At 54.4% G+C, this 16,238-nt stretch overlaps 1 protein-coding gene and 1 pseudogene across 2 annotated transcripts in view; both read right to left on the reverse strand.

Moving 5' to 3' along the window:
• PADI2 (peptidyl arginine deiminase 2) overlaps positions 1 to 16,238 on the reverse strand; it is a 46,391-nt gene that overhangs the window by 21,972 nt on the left and 8,181 nt on the right. Inside the window, exons 2-6 of one of the 2 annotated variants that reach the window (XM_081817574.1) lie at positions 10,835 to 11,018; positions 9,785 to 9,857; positions 3,213 to 3,274; positions 899 to 1,016; positions 145 to 270 (exon numbers count right to left, since the gene is read on the reverse strand). In XM_081817574.1, the coding sequence (XP_081673700.1) occupies positions 145 to 270; positions 899 to 1,016; positions 3,213 to 3,274; positions 9,785 to 9,857; positions 10,835 to 11,018 (563 nt within the window). Of the gene's footprint in view, positions 1 to 144; positions 271 to 898; positions 1,017 to 1,305; positions 1,664 to 3,212; positions 3,275 to 9,784; positions 9,858 to 10,834; positions 11,019 to 16,238 lie in introns of those variants that run through there. The other variant, XM_081817575.1, reaches the window with a different exon arrangement.
• On the reverse strand, positions 16,154 to 16,238 carry LOC115938272 (small nucleolar RNA SNORA72; annotated as a pseudogene).

A 16,238-nucleotide genomic window follows, 5' to 3' on the forward strand; every position in this document is an offset into this window, starting at 1 on the left:
CCAGTCACCTGCACCTGCAGGGTTCATAGCTGCTGAGGGGGGACTCTGGGGAGTGTGGAGGGCAGAACTGGGCCCCGGGGAGGCTAGCTCAGTGGGCACCGAATAGATAGAAACTTCCAGAAGGGCTGCACTGGGGTCACTCACTCTCCACGTAGAACACGCCCACTTTGTCCGAGTCGGCCATGGACATGTAGAGAACTATCTCGTAGCCGGCAGGGAGGCGGTCAGGGCCTTTGGTCCGCAGGATCATCTGGGACATGTCCTTGAGGTCTGGGGAGGGGGGGATGCAGAGGAGGTTAGAATTAAGAGACATGCAGCTGCAATGTGGGCTCAGGAATAATCGTTGCTTTTCCAATTGGGACAGAAAACCCCACACATACGTATTGTGGGAACTGTAGAAAAGCATAAAAACTGATTGTCTTCTCTGAGACCATGACCTCCTGTAATTTTTTGGGAATTTCCTTCCAGTCCTTTCCCTATGTGTTTGTGTAGGTGTAATTCCTGTTACAAAACATGGTTCCAATTGAACCGCATTAATAGTTTTATCTTCTGCATTTTAGCAAGAGTAGATTTTTTTTTTTTTCTTTTTTTTCAGAGAGAGCCGAGCCGGGATGTGCAGAGGGAGAGGGAGAGAATCTTAAGCAAGCTCCACACCCAGTGAAGAGCCCGACACAGGGCTTGATCTCACAACCCCGAGATCATGACCTGAGCCAAAATCGAGAGTTGGATGCTTAACTGACTGAGCCACCCCAGTGCCCCAAGAGTGGATATTTCAGTCCACCATCCCTAGGAGACCGAAGGTCACTCCAGCCTCAGTCTTGGCCCAGCCCACAATGGAGCATGGGTGTTTCCATTGCTCCTCCCCGCCCCCCACCCTAAAGGTGGGTCCTGCTGGCACCTTCCTTGCTGTAGACCTTCTCATCGTTCAAGTCCTCCTTGGGCAGCCAGGGCGTGTCTCGGTCACAGTTCACCAGCAGGATGGCCCCCTGGCCGTCAGGGCCCCAGGTCCAGGATGCCTGCAATGTCAGGGAGAGGGGTCAGCGCCTTCTTGTCTACCTTCTGGCTGATTCCCAGCTCCACTGCAGACCCCACAGGACACCAAAGAGACAGCCCCAGGATGAGAACAAAGAGCAGCCACCACGCATCGGGGCAGGGGTGACTTGGCAAATGTGAACCCCACATCTGATGCCCAGAGAGGCTCAGTGTAGGCACCAGAGACAAGCTCAGGAGGGGGATGGGGGCAGAGAGGGACACAGAGATTGGAAAACTGGGCATTTATGAACCTCAAGCCTGGTGTGCCTGTACCTGGAATGGGTGGGGGCAGGGAGACGGAGGGCGGCCAGAGGAATGAGCAGCCATGCATTCTACAACAGGTTCTGGAGTCCCCAGAGGGGATCAGGGGGAGACGCCTGGATGGACGGACACCCAGCTGTTTCCAGACATGCTGAGTGCTCCAAATGGGACCTGCAAGGCGATCCACTCTCTCTGCTGCAGCCAGGGCCATAATAGAACGAGCTCCAACCAGATCATGTTGCTTTCCTGCTTTAAGCCCTGTCCGGGGCTCCCTGTTGACTTAGGATAAAGCCCCAATCCCTGACTGCAAGCTGCAAGGCCGGGTAAGACCAGCCCGCTCTCCCTCCATCCGTCTCCCCCACCAGCTGGCTCGCTCTGCGCGCCCCCCCTCCCCAAGCAGATTCCCGGCTCTCTGCCCTCCCAGGCCCCGTGCTCCCGGCGCTGTCCCGTCTCCCCTCACCTGGCCATCCCCATTCCTCCTGTGGTCACAGAATGACCATCCCTTCTTCCCGGAAGCCTTTCTGAGTCTCCAGCCCTGAGCGGCTGCCCTGGGGTTACATTTAGGTCACCGTACATGTTCTTTTTGGGGGTGAACTTGGGACAATTGTGATGAGATGGTCACCCATGTCACTCTGTTTAATGTGGTCCCCCACCCCCACCCCCTGCCCTGGACCGTGGGCTCCCTGAGGGCGGCAGCTGACTTCCTCTCTTTCCTTCTGCAGCCCCAGGGCCTGACCAGTTCTGGAATATCAACAAATACATATGCGACAAGTAGAGAGAACAGATGAAACTCCACAGGCCCAGATAGAGAGAGTCTGAGAAAGTCCGGGCCCACAGGGATTGTGTGACTTCACCAAGGCTGCCGAGTTGCTCGGGGGAAGGCTGGGTGCCGCTGAGGCCTCCGTGGGGTCTACTGTCATGTGGCTTGGCCACGGACGCAGACTCGGTGTCTCCTTGCTGCTGGTGGCCTCCAGAAGGCAGAGCCCCACGGAGGAGCCGGGGAGAAGGGGCTCCCCAGCAGGCCTGAGGCCCCACGTCCCTGGTACAGAGAGTCCGGGGCTGGCTGCTAGGACCCAGGCTTCTCTCTGGGCTGTGTTCATTTAACTTTCTCAAGTAGCCATCTACATGTCATTTAAAGCAGGGTTTCGGTTGTTGTTATGAAAGAAACATACGCCAGTGGCAACAACCAGTGTGAACGGTATAGAAGGCCAGGAAGTGGAACACAGAAGCACCTCTGCGTGTACACAGCAAAAGCACTGGAGCTTAAAACCCGCCTGGAGGGCAAAGTACACGGCCGACTGAGACAGAGAACACAGTGCTGTCTACGCAAGCTGAAGATACATGTCCAGCAACCACACTGCGTGTTTTGCAAGAACTGTGAGAACAGAAAGGAACACTAAACCCATTAGGATGGTCCTTTGTAGGGAAGCAAAATGGGAGTGTGAAATGCAGGAGAGGAGGGAATAAATTAATGAGTAGATAAACCGAAGAAGCGATGATGAATGAATGAATAAAACAAGAGAGGGGGCGTGGGTGCACCCTTAAAAATAACATGCCTCGAACTGAGAATGATTCATGCAGCCTTCTGCTCCTGATGGTCCCCCTCATTCAGTTTTAACATTAAAAAAAAAAAAAAGGCAAAGTAATAAGAGCAAATGCCTCCTCTGCGGCAGGATGTTTTCCAACAGCTCTGCGAACTGGGTGTCCCACCCTGTGGATGGGGGATCCGGCTGCGGAAGGCGCTTTGCAGCTGTTGCTATAAGGTGCTTGGTTCCTCGGTGGGCCTCAGTCTCCTTATCTGTAAAAGGAGAGCTGTCTGTGCTTGTGGGGAGGACCATGGCTGCCTGCAGCATCCATCCTGGGGCTCTGCTCCCCGGGAGCTCCCTAGTCCAGGGCCGTGTGCCCTGGTAGCTCAGTACCTTTCTTGGGTTGTTCTTCTCCACCACGCCGTCCCGGTCAGCATCCACATCCAGGGAGATCTCTGGGGACAGACACACAGGTGAGTTGTGGAGCCTGCCAGACGGGGGGGGGGGGGGTGGGGAGGGGGAGGGGTTGGGGGCCGGGAGGAAGCCCTGTGTGATTAGGGTGCAGCTCACAAGTTCGCTTGGTCCCTGGAAGGAGTGGGCCTTGCTGCCATCTTATGCAGTCCCCTGCCCCAACCTCCCGCCACCTGATGGAGGACGTAAGCGGACACCTGACAGACTGGAGAGGCGCTAGCAGGTAGGGCAGAGGAACCCCCCCGCCACACTTCATGGTTCTGCAGGCGGTTCTGGGTGGTGTGTGGGATGAGCCTCACTGGAAAGATCCAGGAGCCTTGGCTCAGAGACGTCAAGTCATGTGCCCCACACAGTGCGTTTGGCCTGACCTGAAGCTGAAGCTCATGTTTGGAAAACTCTCACAGGAGTTCCTGCCCGCCTTTCTCAGTCTGTCCTGGTGGTGTGCCCACATGCATTTGTGCGTGATCTCTTCTAGAATTCCTGCCTCCCACCAGGGTTTTACTTTGGGTGGGAAGCTGGGTCTCCAACCCGTCTCGATCTGAGGGTGCCCAAGAAAGCCAGGCTGTCAGATAGAGGATCCAGGCTGGGGTCTCTGCTTATTCTTCCTCTTGGGGAAGGGGTGTTTGGTATCCCTAGGCCTGTCCTGGGGACCGGCTTCATGGAAACTGTGGGGCGGTAAAAGGAGCCCAAGATTTAGTGTTAGACAGTGCTGGGTTCGAGCCCTGGTTTTCTGCTTACAAGCTGTGTGACTTTGGGCAGGTTGGACAGCCTCTCTGAGCCCTAGTTTCCCTACCTGCTTTGGAGGATGTTTAACATTATCCCTGGCCTCTCCCTGCCAGATGCCAGTAACATCCCTCAGTTGCGACAACCAAAACGTCACCAGATATTGCCGAATGTCCCTTGGGAGGCCAAATGGCCCTGAGTTAGAGACTAACAGGGCAGGGCAGGGCAGGGGGGTTGTCCCAAGGTGATGGGAGTGTCACACAATGGGATGAGCCGAGTCCAGGTCTTGGGGCTGCTCCGTGGGCTCGGCCTCACGCGGAGCATGACTTGGACAGAGGCAGGAGCTGGGTGGGAGTGAATGCATTCCTGGCCTGTTCCCTTGGCAGGCCTGCTCTCTCCCTGGATCGGGTGGGGAGGAGGGGTCTGGCACAGGAAGGGCCGCTGATGTCACCCTCCCTGAGGCGGCTCACCCTGGGGATAATACTCAAGTCTTCTCCTTGCTCACAGCCCCATTCCCTGCATGTGGCCTTTCTGGGTCTAGAAGGAGGCAGGATGGGGGAAACTCTCAGGGCGCTTGGTCCTTGGGAGAGACAGCACCCCAGTGTCCCAGCCTCTGTAGCCCAGCTGTCAGTCGGGTGCCACAGGGCATGCATGATTAGATAAGCTCCTCCCATTGATCCCATCTGCTCAGCAAATCACCACTGAGCATCCTCTGTGTTCCAGGCGCTCTACGAGGCATGGGGACCCAGTGGTGGGCATTCGGGGCACACTGCCTGCCCTGGGGTCCCCAGTCCTATGACATATTATTGTTGCCACTGTAGAGGTGAGCAAACCCAGCCTCAGAGACGTCACCTGTCAGCAAACTGGGCTGATAACCTGGAGCCTGGTGCAGGGTAAGGATTCCAGGGACAAAGTGAGGAAGCAAGTACCACCAGCTGCTGTTAAAGAGACTGAAGCCTCAGATGGAGGAACAGTATTGACTTTGGCTTCCAGACCTTCATGAACTTTCCAACTGGACACTCCCCAGTGAATGTTGCCTTTCAGGGAGGTTGGCTTCCTGAAGCTCCTCCCTGGGAACCAGCCACAGACCTGGGCTCCCTAAGGAACCTGTCTTTACTTCTCCAGATAACAATCTCTTCTGTGTGTGCAGTTCCCTTTGCCGGAGGCGGAGCGCCTCCCCTTCCGTGTTCTCCCCTCAATCACACCAACAGGGAGAGTTATCACCCACCCAGCCACCCTCACCATACAGATGAGACCAAGGCACCCTGCGGGGAAGTGACCACAAAGTCCCCAGAGAGTGCAGAGCCAGGCATCCCACTTGGGCCTCTGACTCCAGACTGCTGAACTTGGCCTGTTTCCTCTCCACCGACTCAGGCTGATCTCCACCTTGGGCTGTTTCTAAGACCTAAGGCCGCTTTCAAAGACCCAAGACTTACTCCCCTTAAGGCCATTCCCAGAGGAGCGGGCCATATCCCAACCCTGGCAGCCCTGGGACTTTCGTCCCTAGGTCAAGGTGGCACCACACCACGGCTGTTGGAGGGTCCATGAACACAGTGGGTCACAGGAGAGACATCATGAAGCACTTAACTGTGCTTTACTTCATGATAAATTCCTTAAGTTTAAACATTTTATTGATGTAGGGGCAGCCGCTCCGGTGGCTCAGTCGTTGGGCATCTGCCTTCAGCTCGGGTCATGATCCTAGGGTCCTGGGATCGAGCCCCACGTCAGATTCCCTGCTAGGCAAGGAATCTTCTGCCCTCTGCCCCTCCTCCCTGCTCATGCTCTCTCTCTCTCGCTCACTCTCTCTCTCTCAAATAGATAAATAAAATCTTTATTATTTTTTTTATTTTAAAGATCCCATTTATTTATTTGAGAGAGAGAGAGAGTGAGAGTGCACGAGAGGGGGTAGGGTCAGAGGGAGAAGCAGACTCCCCACTGAGCAGGGAGTCCGATGCGGGACTCAATCCCGGGACTCCAGGATCATGACCTGAGCTGAAGGCAGTTGCCCAACCAACTGAGCCACCCAGGCGCCCAAATAAAATCTTTAAGAAAATTAAAAAAATAAAAATTTTATCGATGTAATATTTGCACAAAATGCAACCCCCCCCACAAACAAACAAACAAACCTCAAATAGCACCAAACAGCTTCTAAAAAATAGCAGTTTCCTGTCCATCCCATCCTCTCACCTGCTTGAGGCAATCTCCATAATACTAAGTCATATGCTTAGTGCTCTTCCTTGATTTATTAACTTCAGACAAGTTTCACTGACTTCCTGTTATAAAATTCAGACATTATGTCATCGGGCTCTCTTATCACCCATCTCCCAACCTCCAGGGCTTCTCCCCTTCAAAGTTCCCTCTAATGTTCAATTTAGCTAGATTTCAACGGGATGATCCTTGTAGGGACAGAGAACAGGGCCGTCAGTCATGACCCACCCAGAGCTCTGCCCTCTGTCATCCCCACAGGGAAGGAGGGTGAGGACATCTGTTTTGGGGCATCTGGGCTCCAGATGACATTTCCCAGAGGCTCGGAATCCTACCTCAGCTCCCCAGAATAGCCCCACGGCATCAGGTGGCACCTGGGGTGTGGGGCAGATTTATGGGAAATGTCACTGGGATTGAGTTCAAGGTAGTCTGCCCTGAGAATCTAGACACCGAGGCTTCAGGCTTGACACAGAGGCATAAGCATTTTGGCAGGCCGCTGGCCCCCAGTGGCAGGGTGCCGACGCTTCTTATGTAACTGGGCAGCTTGGGGTGTGGTGGGGAGGAAGGACTTTCTCCCCCACAGCCAACTAGGGCAATTATCCTAGGCCCTGGGGAGGGGGCACAAGAAATGAGGTCCTTAGGATGAGGCTAAAAATTCTCAAGGCTCATGCCCTGCTCCTGCTGCCAGGACCACAGCCAAGAGGGTGAGACCATTCTTCCCTCTCCCAGTCCTCCCCTCCCACAGTCCCCTTCACAGGAAGGGCTTTGCAACTCAGCCCTACCTGGAGTCTTGAAGGCCCTGAGGGACCAACAGGCGCGAAGCCTTCATTTTACAGCTGGGAGAAAGTGAGGTCCTGAGGGGTGGGCTGCTTGGTGAAGTCATACAGCACGTCCTTGGCAGGACTGGGAGCCAAGCCCCAGGGCCTGGTTTGGCCAAGGGCACCATGGGTTTGTTTCCAAATCCCAGGAGCAAGACCGAGGGACAATATGGTTCTTCAACTTTGCCCAGGCGGAGGAAAAACGTGGCTACCCCAAGCAGAAGGGAGAGAAGAACATGTATTGACTTGAGCATCTACCCCTTGCACACAGCCTCCCATCGGATCCCTGTGAGCACTGTGCACGAGGGCGCGGTGAAACCCTCTGTGCAGATGAGGAACCTGGGGCTCAGGGCGGTGACGGTCACAATGTAGCTGGAGGGGCAGAACCAGAACTTGGACTAATTTATGTCTACCCTGCAGCCAGGGCTGTTTCTGCTCAGGGTGGGCTCAGGGCAGAACTAGGGTTTGATGGACTCTGATATGTCCCTGGGGGGGCAGCCCCACCATCCCAAAACTTTCGGGGTGTTCCTGCTTCTGAGGTGCCCTCCCTATGAAGGGGTAGTGAATACTCAGGACGTCGGGCTCAGGGCCCCTGGGGTAGATGCCTGAGGAAGACAAGACCCAGAGGGTCAGACAGACCGGTGGACCCTAAGAGGAACCAATTTCCACCAGGGTCTCTGGTGGAACAGGAAATGTAAGTTCAGTGGGTGAGGTTTATTTCTGCAACATAAATGACTGTCTTTTATTCTGGAATGATTCCTCTGCCTACTTTTTAGGTGTGAAAATGTTAGAATGATGGTGATAGTTGTTGGCAAATTATTTTATTAATATTTTTTTCTTTTTGGCCAAGCATCAACATTGTCAGGCTTACTATTGGGGGGTGGGGTGGGCATTTTACTGGTCCATGGAACCTGAATATCTGGAAGCGTAGTTAGTGTCTTCTGGGGGCTCTCAGCCCTGCTGCTCCCTCGAGCACAAGCTCCACAGTCCTTCAGACCAGGGGGGGTTTCCAGTCCTGCCTCCTTATGGGGTGTCGTTTTGCCATCTATCCTGTCTGCCTGGCTTTGGGGGAAGTCTCGCTCATGGTGGAGTCAGCCCTCTGGGACCATCCTCACTGGACAGGCCTTAGGCCACTGCCCTTCCTGCTTACGTCCTCAGGTGTCCCCGTCTCGGTGGGATTAGGTTTCCTCAGGGCCGGTCATCTGAGACACCCCGGCGGCCGTGTGTGCATGTGAGGTGCGGGCCAGCCCTCCACTGCAACTCGGGAGGCTTTCGTGCCTCTCCCAGGGCCCCCTGAGGGTGTCCCGAGGACCCCACCCCAAGGCTGGGCACTCCCCCGGTGCAGAAAGAGGGTCAGGGTGACCAGAAAACAGGAGGAGCATTGCTGGGGAGCCTACTTTGGTGGCTGGAGGAGGAGGAGAAGCTGATGTGGGAATTAGTTGTTTTCTGGGGTAAGTTCTGAGACCCCTTGTCTACCCTGGGAATAGCTGGAAGAGTGGATTGAGATTGTGACAGTAAAGGATTGGAGCTTGACACACGGTTGGTGCTCAAGAAAGGTCAGGCGTTTCTCCTTCTCCTCCTCGAAGCACCCAGAGTAGGTGTTGAATAAATGGAAGACATTCTCAATAGCTGATAGTTCTCTCTCCCTGCCATGTGGCAGCTCTATCAATGCTAAATTAAGGCTGGACAGACAGAATGACCCCCTGACCTGTCCTCCTGGCTTAAACATTATGTAATTAAAATGAAAAAGAAGATATAAAAGTAACACCTCACCTGCAGGAGAGTGGAGTGACTGAAGAAGACCACACCCCACGAGCCCCGGCACCCAGGCAGGGGAGTGCTGTGCAGACGGGAAGACCCCGGGAGGGGAACCATCCTGAGCCCTGGACCCAACCTGCCAGGGAGTTGCTGTGTGACTTTGAACAAGTTTCCTAACCTCTCTGAGCCTCCCTGTCCTCAATGCCAAATGAAAGGCTGGCACTTGGGTGGCTCAGTCGGTTAAGCGGCTGCCTTCGGCTCGGGTCATGATCCTGGGGTCCTGGGATCGAGCCCCGCATCGGGCTCCCTGCTCAGCGGGGAGCCTGCTTCTCCCTCTCCCTCTGCCTGCTTCTCTGCCTACTTGTGCTCTCTATCTCTCTGTCAAATAAATAAATAAAGAACACTTCATCTAGAACTAATGATGTAATGTATGGGGATTAACATAAGAATAAATAAAAAAAAAAAGACCTAAACATTCTAAACTATGCAACTAATAGAAGAAAATAAAGGAAAATATTCTTAGGAAAAAAAAAATAAATAAATAAATAAAATCTTGAAAAAAAAAAAGAAAGGCTGGCACTAGGTGGAGTTCCTCTCTGTGTTCCCAGGGCAGGGTCAAGGGAGGGCAAGCGGGTAGCTGGGACTGTCAGGGACATGCTATGAGAGGCAAGCTCTTCTCCAGGCTGCAGGGGAGAGGTGGGGAGGAAGAGACTTTGCTCTTCCCAGTGGCCCACAGAGCCTGGGGTGGGGATGCTGACCCTGGGGGCGAGGTGCTGGCAGACCAGGGTATGCCTCCTCCTGCAGGACAGCCCTCACCCCAGGACAGAAGGATCTGGGCATGTGTGGCACCACTTCTTAGTTCTGCATTATTCAGAGGAAGCTCCGCGTGCCAGGTCTGCAGTGTGGGAAACAGGCCAAGTGCTGCTGAGAAGGGCAGCAGCGTCAGACCCTGGGGAGGAAAGCACCCAGGCCACAGCCACACCAACTTACCAATGGCCGTGAGGAAGAGCCCAGCCTGGTCAATGGGCATATTCCCCTCCTCCTCGTAGTAGTTGACGGTGACCTTGGCAGGGAGGGGTGCGTTGGGAGGGAGAGAAGAGCAGAGATCACAGATCGCGGGTGGGGAAATCTGCAGTGACCACCTCCCTCACTCACCTCTCACAGCCTGTCAAGCCAATTCTCCCCAAACATCCAAACCCCCTCCTCCAGGAAGCATTCCTGGGTTGGTGGGCTGCTTCTTTCAAATTATCCAACAGATACGGGGCTCCCCTCCTCTCAGAGGGCATGCCGGGTGCTGACTGCTTACCTATGACCCCCGGTACATTCTGCTGCCTGCCCCCTGCCCCGGCCCCCCTCACCTGCCATGGTGTATGACTCGCTCCTGCTAAACCACCAGGGGGCGGGGCTGAGGTTGTTTTCTTTGGATAATGCCCAGTGCCATCACTACCCCGGGGGCGCATGGGGAGGTTCATAACTAGAGAAGCCAGCGAAGAGGCGTCTGGTCTCAGCTTCATCACTTGGGCAAATCGCCCTGCTGCATGGATACTCGGCACCCCATTTAATACACGAGGAGGCCAAGGATGTTTGGGGCTGTAACTTCCAGTGATTCTAGTATATCACTCAGCAGCCCACAGCTTTAACCTTCCACGAAGCCATCATTCCACGGTCTGGCCTTGAGCTTGCCTCCAGTCCAGCAGCCACCAGCCACAGGTGTGTCCTGCGCACATGCACGTGGCAAATCTGATCTGAGATGTGCTCTAAGTGTGACAGAGACTTGGTATGAAAAAGAACGTACGCTAGCTCATGAATTTTTTTTTTTTTATGTTGGCATCATGTCAGAATAATAATACGGTGATCTATGGAGTTAAGGAAAATACACTACTAAAATGGAATCCACCTGTCTCTTTCTGTTCTTTGAGTGTGGCCACTAGGAACGTGGCAATGACAAGTGTGGCTCGAATTCTGTTTGTGTTGGATGGCGCTGCTCTCGCTTGGCCCCGGGTTCCCGCCGCCGTCCGAGGACCTCCCCAGCCGGGGTACCTTGTCACTGCTGGCCTCGGCGCTCGCCTGGCTCATGGTGACCCGCAGCGTGGTGCTGGGCGACAGAGGCCAGCGCTGTTTGCCGTTGGTGGCCACCTCCTCGGCCTGCCCGTCACGCACCACCTCCACCCTCACGCGCTCTGAGTGCTTCAGGCTGAAGGTCTGGGCCTCGGCTGGGGCTGCGCTGTAGGGAGAGAGGAGACAGGGTCATGGAGGGGGGATCCCAGGGCTGGTGGGATGAAGCGCTTCCAAAAAGGACTCCTGGAGGGGCGGGGCTGCAGGGACCCCCCCCCCGGGTGGCCAGGTCTGGGGGACCCCCAAGGACCCAGCTGCACTACAATCACCTGGTAGTGGGGAGGATACTTGGTAACAATACAGGTTCCTTGGGCCAGTCTTGTACCCACTGAGCCAGAATGTTCGGGGGCGGGGCCTGGGGATCTGAATTCTTAACAGGCTTCCTTGTGCTTCTGAGGGACAGCCATGTGGGGCCCTAAGGGTGCAGGTACTGAGGCCCAGACCAAGAAACGAGTTTGCTCCAAAGGCAGCGCCCACCCCCAGTCCAGCGTGCGAACTGCAGGCAGAACTTGACCGGAGGGCACGAGGCAGGTGTCAAAGCGCTGGGTTTGCCCAGGGAAGGAGCCTGGGGCTTGGGTCCTCAAGGGGCAGGGGTGGGCTGGCTCTGTCACAAAGATCCCTCCCTCCCACCACACGTTCTTTCCCAGCTTGGAACTCCCACCTCTGAGAGTCATTCCTAGGGGCTGAGAGTTATTCCTAGGGGTTCTGGAGTGGTTTTCTGTTAAAGGCTGATACCTTTGGAATTCTTTTTTTTTTTAAATTTTGTCAGAGAGACAGCGAGCACAAGCAGGGGGAGCTGCAGGCAGAGGGAAAAGCAGGCTCCCCGCTGAGCAGGGAGACCGACGCGGGGCTCGATCCCAGGACCCGGGGATCGGTGACCTGAGCCGAAGGCTGATGCTTAACCGACTGAGCCACCCAGGCGTCCTAGTACTTTTGGAATTCTTGAAAAGCCATGAAGATGTCAGGGCAGGAAATGGACTGGTTTGATCTGGTTGCTATATGCATGTCTGTGTGCCCCCAAATTCACATGCCGAAGCCCTGACCCCCGCCCGACATGATTGCATTTGAAGAGAGGGCTTTCAGAAGATAGAATTAAATGAAGTCATGAGCACGAGGACTGATCCGATAGGACTGGTCGCCTTGTAAGAAGGGGAAGAGAGATCTTTCTCTCTCCCACACTCCGAGGAAGGCCGTATGAGCTCATAGTGAGAAAGTGGCCGCCTGCGGGCCAGGAAGAGCTCCCACTCCAACTCGACCACACTGGCCCCTGATCTCGGACTTCCAGCCTCCAGGACTGTGAGAAATTCATTTCTTTGTTTAAGCCACCCAGCCCACGGTGTTTTGTTACTGGCTTAAGACACTGGTTTAAGGGGAGGTGATAGGAAGGATGGGGAGACTGGGGGAGGAAGGTGCTCAGGGCAGACAGTTTTGTTAAATCCAGTCCCTGGTCTGAAGGTTTCCAGAGGCTAAAGAGGGCTCAGAGGGATTTAGGTGGGATCCTCATGGGATTTCGGACTAAGATAGGTACAAGTGTCTGCCTCAAAGCCACATCAGCTATTCTGAGGGCCTGGCGCTCCTGGGTTCCAGAATAGTTTTCCACTATGGTTGGGCATCAGAATCAGCCGGCGGTGCAGTCTAAATCTCTGGGTTTTTGTTTTTTGTTTTGTTAAAGCTAGAGATCAGTAGGTCCTTTCCCTGGAGAGTCTGGCTGGCAGGGCGGAGGTCGGGTTGGATGAGAGGTTTCCACCAGTGGTTCTCAGAGTTCAGCAGCATTACCTGGAAGGCTTGTCTACACGCCGATTGCCCTCCTCAGAGTTTCAGATCCGGTAGGTCTGCAGTGGGGCCCCCATCTCCAGGAATGGTTGGCGATGCTGGCCCAGGCCTACACTCTGAGAACCACTGGTCTAGACATTCAGCAGTGTGGCCTGGTGGTGAGAGCCCTGGGGTGGCTGAGGCCATGAGTGTGAGGCCCGCAGGGTCTGAGGACCCAGGCCACCGACTGCAGGTGCTGCTGGTAAAGACCACTGGTCTGGGGGCCACTGTGGGAGAGTGCGGGCAAGGATCTGGCAGTCCACGCCTGGGCCTGGGAGAGGAGCTTGAAAGAAAGCTCCAGGGCCACCCTGTTTCTTGTCCATCTGCCCCCTTCTAAATTCCTTAGCCCCTCACGGGGCCACTGGGCTGATCGGAGGCCGCATACTCGTCGGCAGTGGTCTGCTGCCATCTGTCCACACCCATCAGTAGGAGAAGCAGAGTCTCAGCAGAAACCCTGGATTGGGGGTACTTTCACATAAGATGTGGGTTTGGGCCCAATTTTGCCACTGAGTCCCCGAGGGAGACTTGAGTGTCCATCCGCCGACCTGGAAGACACCCGCCCACCCCCGCTGCCCCACAGGCTTCGTCCCTCGTCCCTCACCGGGCAGGGACAGCCCTTCATCTCAGAGTGTTGCCATGGGGTACCTGTCCTCCTCTGGATTGCGAGCCCCTGAGGGCAGGGTCTGTCCTCTTCCATCCCTCCTCTTTCAGAGTCCAGCGTAGGGCTGGGCACACCGCACACACCCCAGCAAAGAGGGTGGAGCCAAGCGGGACGGAGGTGAGACACTTAGAAGTGCCTGGTCGCATTGCCCAGAGGGTGCATGTGTCAGATGCCGCCAGGTGGCACAGGGATGCACAATCGAAAAGAAAATTTATGTATTTATTAAATGTGTTATCTTCTTATGGCCATTGATAAAGGATTGCTACTTATGGTAATGATATAAGATCTCCATTTATTTATTTTTTAAAGTGGGCTCCATGCCCAATGTGGGGCTTAAACTCATGACCTTGAGATCGAGAGTCACACGCTCTGCCAACCGAGCCAGCCAGACACCCCATAAGATCTCCATTTAAAACAAAGTAATAGGGGCGCCTGGGTGGCTCAGTCAGTTAAGCATCCACCTTCAGCTCAGGTCATGATCTCGGGGTCCTGGGATCGAGTCCCTCATCAGGGAGTCTGCTTCTCCCTCTCCCTCTGCCCCTCTCTGCCCCCCCGCCCTCCCCGCTTGTGCCCTCTGCTCTCTCTTGTACTGTCTCAAATAAATAAAATCTTAAAAAAAACCCAAAGTAATAAAATGTGAGGTGATGTAAAGAAAAATGTTAAGTTATTAGCACTACACGTGGAATATGGTTAGTCTGAGCAATGGTGGGTGGGCTCGGGTCAGGGAAATACGCCTCTAGTGTAAGTCCCAGCCTTGACCACCAACTTGCTGGATGGCCTGGGGCAAGGCACTTTCCCTCTGTTTCACCAAGTGTGACATGGGAGCGTGGCACTGGGTAGGGGTGGTGCTGGCATCCGGGCAGCGCAGAGGGGGCAAGCCCTGGACAAACGGGTAAGGAGGGAGGCATGGAAAAGCTGGGGATCACTTGGCTGGGTCCCTACTCTCCTTTAAGTAGAGCCACTGAGATTTCACCTGGTTTTACATATTGGGTTTCTGCATACAGTTCTATTTAGGAAAAAGAATGCTTTACAAACTCATGGGGCAGGATGAGTTTTGGGACCCGACTCTGACAATAGCCACTCTAAGCGATGTCTCCTGCCGCCTTCGTCCCTCTGGGCCGGGGAGAAAGCGGAGGAGGCCCCAGAGGCTCAGGGGCTTAACGCCCTGCCCGCATGGGCGCTCCAGGGCCCCACACCCTCCTACCCCAGCACCAGCCCTGCTCTGAGCTGAGCAAACAGCTATTCTTGGAGCCGCCCTGGCAGAAGCAACAAAGGCGCCCATTGTCCCCTGCAGATTCTGCTGGCTTTGCCTCCCTGCCCAGGAAGAACCTCGCAGAACTCATCCCCCAGAAACCCGAGACCCAGGGGCTGGGGCCAGCTCGACTGACTGTCCCTGGAGGCTGCAGGGAGGGGCCCAGGATGGTGTCAAGGGAGAGAGTGGGGGTACCAGTGGTGGCCATGACCTCCTGCTTGTGGGATGGAGACTAAAGATAGTGAGCCCAGGACAGGCTGCCAGTCCCTGGGACATCTGCCCCACCGACCATCGCACCCCAGTGCCCAGGACAGGGCCACGCTCCATATATACTTTGGGAATAAATGAATGATTGAACCCACCCTTCTTGGCTTCCCAAACTGTATTACCAGAGGGATTAAAAAAAAAGGACATCAGGTTACTTGCTTGCTTGAAAATATTCAGTGGCTCCTGAGTGCCAGCCGATACGATCAAAGCTGGGACCCAACCAGTGACATTCAGCCCCTGGGTCTCAGCTTGACTCTCCAGCCTCAGGCCTGCACTATCCCGGCTCACTATGGCACTTTGCAAATGCAGTTCCTTCTACCTTTCCTTTCCCTGACTGCTCTGCCGGGCAACTGACCATCCCTCCTTAAAGACCCGACTCAATACATTTGTCTCCATCCGTGTCTTTTTCCCTTGTAGCTCCTTGAAGGTGGGGGTTGTCTCTTCTTTCTGTTTCAGCCCCTGGCCCATTCCAGGCTCACAGTAGCTCTAAGTGTTTGCTGAAGGAAGGGCTGGAAGAGCAGGGCTTGCTTATGTGGTCACTTATGCCCTCAACACATATTGACCGAGGACTTACTATGTGTCAGGAATAGTTCTAGGTGCTAGGGGTAGATCCGCAAAAGAGAGAACATGTTCCCTGGGCCCATGGGGCACATGTTCTCGTGGAAGAGGAAGACTTTCAGTGGGTTACACAGCTGATGATGTGGCTTTGGCGGTGAGAATGACTTTAACATAGAAGCGTGGGGTGCCATGAAGCCCTGGTCTGCAGGTCAAGGAGGGCTTCCTGGAGGAAGGGGCATTGGAGCTGGGGTCTAACCCTATATTCTGAAGGACAGCAAGAATTAACTAGACCAGTGGATCTTAAATTTGGAGTGTGTGTCAGCATTATCTGAAGGGCCTGTTAAAACATAGATTGTTGGACCATCCCATCTCTGACTTAGCTGATCTGGGGTGGAGCCTGAGAAACACGGTTTACATTTCTTTTTCTCCCCCAGACTGGCAGGGGAACAGTTGACAAATATAATTACATACATTTAAAGTGCCCAACATGATGACTTGCTGTACGTATTACATTGTGGAAAGAAACTATGCTTCTTTCTTTTCTTAGTTTTATAATTCATCTAATGGCAAATTAACAAGGGTTATCTTCCCAAAAGTTATGACACCAAATGTGCCATATCATTTCTTGAGGCTGATCAGATACCTAGAATCATGGGCACTTCCCACAGAAGAGGCATGATATAAATCAGACATGGTTGATCACCAGTGTTTATAAAACCAGACCTGGGGAAGGACCAAGGCCTGGCAACACAGGCATGGTCTTAACATCACGAATGTGT

This window comes from Leptonychotes weddellii, chromosome 4 (assembly GCF_054177405.1).
Source record: "Leptonychotes weddellii isolate Sample4059 chromosome 4, ASM5417740v2, whole genome shotgun sequence".
NCBI classification, from domain to species: Eukaryota; Metazoa; Chordata; class Mammalia; order Carnivora; family Phocidae; genus Leptonychotes; species Leptonychotes weddellii.